At 34.6% G+C, this 4,311-nt stretch overlaps 1 protein-coding gene across 4 annotated transcripts; it reads left to right on the forward strand.

The window, feature by feature from the left end:
- Nucleotides 1-1,152: 1,152 nt before the first annotated feature.
- On the forward strand, nt 1,153-3,611 carry LOC107760416 (uncharacterized). Of its 4 annotated transcripts, none has more exons than XR_001642394.2 (7): nt 1,153-2,052; nt 2,127-2,313; nt 2,402-2,478; nt 2,587-2,626; nt 2,714-2,764; nt 2,867-2,936; nt 3,094-3,173. XR_001642394.2 is itself a non-coding variant. In XM_016578460.2 (7 exons), exons 1-7 carry the CDS (start codon nt 1,354-1,356, stop codon nt 3,259-3,261), a joined length of 1,299 nt encoding a protein of 432 aa, XP_016433946.1. In that variant the 5' UTR covers nt 1,153-1,353; the 3' UTR covers nt 3,262-3,611. The 4 variants fall into 4 exon arrangements, 2 of the variants coding, with proteins under 2 accessions (XP_016433946.1, XP_016433947.1); XR_001642395.2 differs by having other exon boundaries at nt 2,717-2,764; XM_016578460.2 differs by having other exon boundaries at nt 2,714-2,771; nt 3,094-3,611.
- The last annotated feature ends 700 nt before the right edge of the window (nt 3,612-4,311 follow it).

A 4,311-nucleotide genomic window follows, 5' to 3' on the forward strand; every position in this document is an offset into this window, starting at 1 on the left:
ACACACATAACATAGCTAGTACGTTTATGAAAACACTATTTTAAATTAAATGCCGCAATTGAAAGAATAGCAAATTAACAAGTAGACAGAGAAAGTCGGAGAATCCGATAAAAGGCTGCGATTACAACATTAAATAATCGAAAAGATTGCAGCCCTAGTGTGAAATCAGGGTGATTTTCTTGTTTCTTTACTTTGGTTAGATACTATGTACAAGATTCTATTCATTTGTTGCCATGCTCTTGTTTTGGTTCATTAACAGAAACTAGATTTTTATAATATTGAATTTAGACGAGTTGAACTGTTATGACATTAATAATATGATTCATATAACCGACTCAAATTTTCTCGGGAATTAAAGCGTAATAATAATTGTTGATATTGTATTACTAGTGCTGCTACGAAGTTTAGAGACGCAAAGCGCTGGACCAACCAGGAAACAACAGTTGTTTCTAATGATAGGGGAATAAACAAGAAAAATAGGAATGATTAGAGAATCAAAACTAGATTTTTATGTTGTATATGCATTTTCTTAACAGGTATCTGAAAAGATGAAATATAAAATTAGGTGGGAACATAGTTTTTAGATCGTTAGAGATTCCTACTCTCATTATAATTAATCAAAAAGGAATTGCAGTTGATGTAACAGATACAACTTGGAAAACCTGCATCATTTGATCAAGATTCGTATAAAAGAAATGGCATTATTACGTTAACAAATACTCCCCGTAAGTTATATTCTCCTTTAATCAAAGGTTGCAAGAAGTAACTTATATAAGAACTACTACAATCTCTTTTTTTCTTAACCGAAATTCTGTATTTTTATCTTTTCATCTTGTATAGTTTGAAAAGAGGACTAGAAGAGAATAGAGATGATGAGGTTCCTAATATAACCTAAAGGGACACAAGCCAGTTAAGAGTAATATTTCACTTATAGTTTACCGGGGGGGGGGGGGGGTTGCTTTCTTCTACTATTTGTTCTGGCCTTGATTTTGTCAATGAGGGGCTGTTCATTTGTCCTTATCCGTATTACACAATATTTAATAAAGCTGGCATTTTCAATCGTTGACATATTGTATATCTTGTGTATGAAGGCTTATATATATATATATGTATACAAAAAGAATGTATTCAGGAGCTGTCCATTTGAAATTAAATAGTGCTGCATTTTCAGTTTACTGAATATTCAAACTCGTTTTTTTGATGCCGCGTATTCTCCGGCACAGCTCATGACCTTAAGGGATTCCTTGAGACAAGAAATTCTCAATTAAAATACAACTTGAATCTTGAAATTTTTAACAGAATCCACCTGTGGTTCTTGACTTGATATTGCAGCTAATTCTTAATCATCTTGAAATGAGTATTCAGAGATTCTTTACTCAGGATAGAGCACCTCATACCAATGAGTTTTCAAGTGATTATACTTTAGATTTCCCTAAAATCTTAGCTGAAGATTTAGTTGCTCAACAACAGTATTCATCACACATGGGATTCTGTTTTCAGTCAGAGAAACGCCGCCAACAGCAGCATCAGCAGACTTGTAATTTGCCTATTGCTACTGCATCTTCAAATACAATTATCAGCTTTTTTGGATCCCCCACTTCAGCGTTTTTCGCCACAGAACGTTGCCTGCGATTGACACAGCATGATAATCAAGATAATACTTCCCAACTCATGCTCAATAATAATGATCTTAACCAAGATCATACTTCCCAACTCATGATAGATAATTATGATCTTAACCAAGATAATACTTCCCAACTGATCAATAATTATGATCTTCAAAGGTCATCATATGGTCCTCAACAAAGTAGAAATGGCTTCTTGGCAGATTCAATTGCACAACCTGAGCCTGATTTTCAGCACAACATTTCTCTGCCATCATTCATCAGGCCAGAATTCTCAACCAGTCAACCTCTACGTAGACAATATTCTTTTTCCGATGTATCTGAGAACGAGAGGGTGTTGCATCTCAAAAATGAGTTGCTGGGAGAATTTGATACTTCATATAGGAGGCACCCTTCAATTCCTTTTGATGGAAATCAAAATTACAGTGTAAGTACTTAAAAAGTCTTAACCTTTATCTCAAACAATATCATTCTGAGTCTTGTTATATATATGTCCCACAGATCTCTCATGATTTCTGTGGCTGTCCTTTGGAAAAGATGAGGCAACAATGCGTGAGTCCTTCACTCACTTCTCGTAAGTCTGCATCTTCTGGAGTATCCAATAAGCACAGTAAGACAAGAATCAGATGGAGTGAAGATCTCCACGAGCGATTTCTTGAGTGTGTAAATCGCCTTGGAGGTGCTGACAGTAAGTAATTTCAAACTTATCTTTTTTGTCTCGTTGATTTCTTTCTTTCTCTAGAGCTTGATAAACTTTGATCTTATTCATCTCTCAGAGGCTACACCAAAGCAAATACTTAATCTGATGGACTCAGAAGGCTTAACCCTTGATCATGTTAAAAGCCATTTGCAGGTACTTCTTAATTCATAGGAAAGAACTTTGTTTCACAAGTCCTTTCTGTATTACTGGATGAATATTGAAGCAATGTTTTCTCCTTGTCTGAACTTTTTTCCTTTGTAGAAATACCGAAATGCAAAGCACATTCCAGAATCTACAGAAAGTATGCTATTTTCCAGTGTTATGTTCTTGAGAAAAAGAATATAACGCTTATTTCTGAAGATGTTGGTTTTCTCTCATTTTCATGTAGCAGGAAAATCAGAAAAGAGAAACAGCCCGGATGATGTGACAGAGATCGAGGGTAAAACGTATATCTATTTGCTATTCTCTTGTTTATTTTAGTGATCATTTTAGGCTAAAATTTATAGCTGGAAAAGAAATCTGATGTCAAACTTGTTTGCAGTGGAATAGAAATCAAGGAAGCACTGAAAATGCAACTAGAAGTCCAGAGGTGTCTTCATGAGCAACTAGAGGTATCTATCTTGTTGTGTATTTAGCCACTTTTAACATACATACTGAGAATATCATTAGTGGATACTACTGAAAAATATGATAGTACTTTGCCAGAGTAAAAGAACCTGCACAACCATTAATCTTTCTGAATCGATCGTATACTCTTTATGTTGCTAGACTCAGCGAACGTTACAAATGAGGATTGAAGAACAAGCAAAAAAATTGAAGAGGATATTTGATCAACAACAAAGGACAAACAAGAATCTATTGGAGAGACAAAATTCAAGCATATCATCTCCTGCGCAGGATAATGCAGAAATTTTGGATGTAGAAGATTCGGAATAACACACATTTCCCATCCAAACAAAAGTTAAGTGTTATGGTAACTACATTAATTTTTGGTTTTTTTCTACAGAAGTAAGTATATGAATCAGCAATCATTAAAGATTTGGAAAGAAGGAGCTTAGTCCTGCAGCAAAATCAAGAACTGACTCTCCACTAGTTGGTTCAAAAGGAAAAGCAACATGCTGATTGAGCTAATTAACCTCAAGTAAATTGTAACATATGTAAAATACAGTATAAAAGTCATAGATTGTGCTGAAAATTAGGTAGTGTCAATGATTCTGTTAGGCTGCATAATTAAAAATGTAATGAAATGAAAGGAATAAAATAAGGTGTCACTTTAATTTTGGTAAGCTGGTGCAAAGTTCCCAACTATTCAATTTATTCCATTGGCTATTTGGCTTTCTGTGGTTTGCCCTTCATCTTTAGATATATATGGAATTTGAAAACTTGCTGTCTCTTAGCTTCACATTTTGTATGATGACCTCAACATCCTATTTCTCTGTCACTCATAAGCAGTAGCAAACTAAGGGAAAGCTAATAATGATGCGTCTCTCTACCATCCTTCTTGTTGAGCCTCTTCTAAAAAAAAGGGCAGTCTGGTGCATAAAACATCCCGCGTTCATACAGGGTTCATAAAACAATGTTTCCCCACGAGTAGTCTCCATATTCCAGGACTGCTAATTTACCCTTTAATTCTCTTAATTCATATTTATATAACTAGTGTTTAGCAGCAGCACAATGTGATGATTCTGAAAGTTTCTTGAACGGACGAAAATTGGCAAAGCTACTAATGGAATTCGTCTATGCCTAAAGTGAAAATCCAAGTTCTTGTGAAAAATATTGAAGTGTCATCAAAAGAACTTTATACTTCTTTTCACAACTTGATAAATACTTACAGACTACAGTTAACATGAGGTTGTAAATCCGCGCGGAAGAATTTTTACTTCTCTTGTACTACTGGGATTTGCATATTTCAAATATCATTTATTGATCTTCTCACAGAACTTATCCAACCGAACCTTATATGTTTGTGTTGTTAATAATGCACAA

The sequence above is a fragment of the Nicotiana tabacum genome, chromosome 5 (assembly GCF_000715075.1).
Source record: "Nicotiana tabacum cultivar K326 chromosome 5, ASM71507v2, whole genome shotgun sequence".
Taxonomy (NCBI): domain Eukaryota; kingdom Viridiplantae; phylum Streptophyta; class Magnoliopsida; order Solanales; family Solanaceae; genus Nicotiana; species Nicotiana tabacum.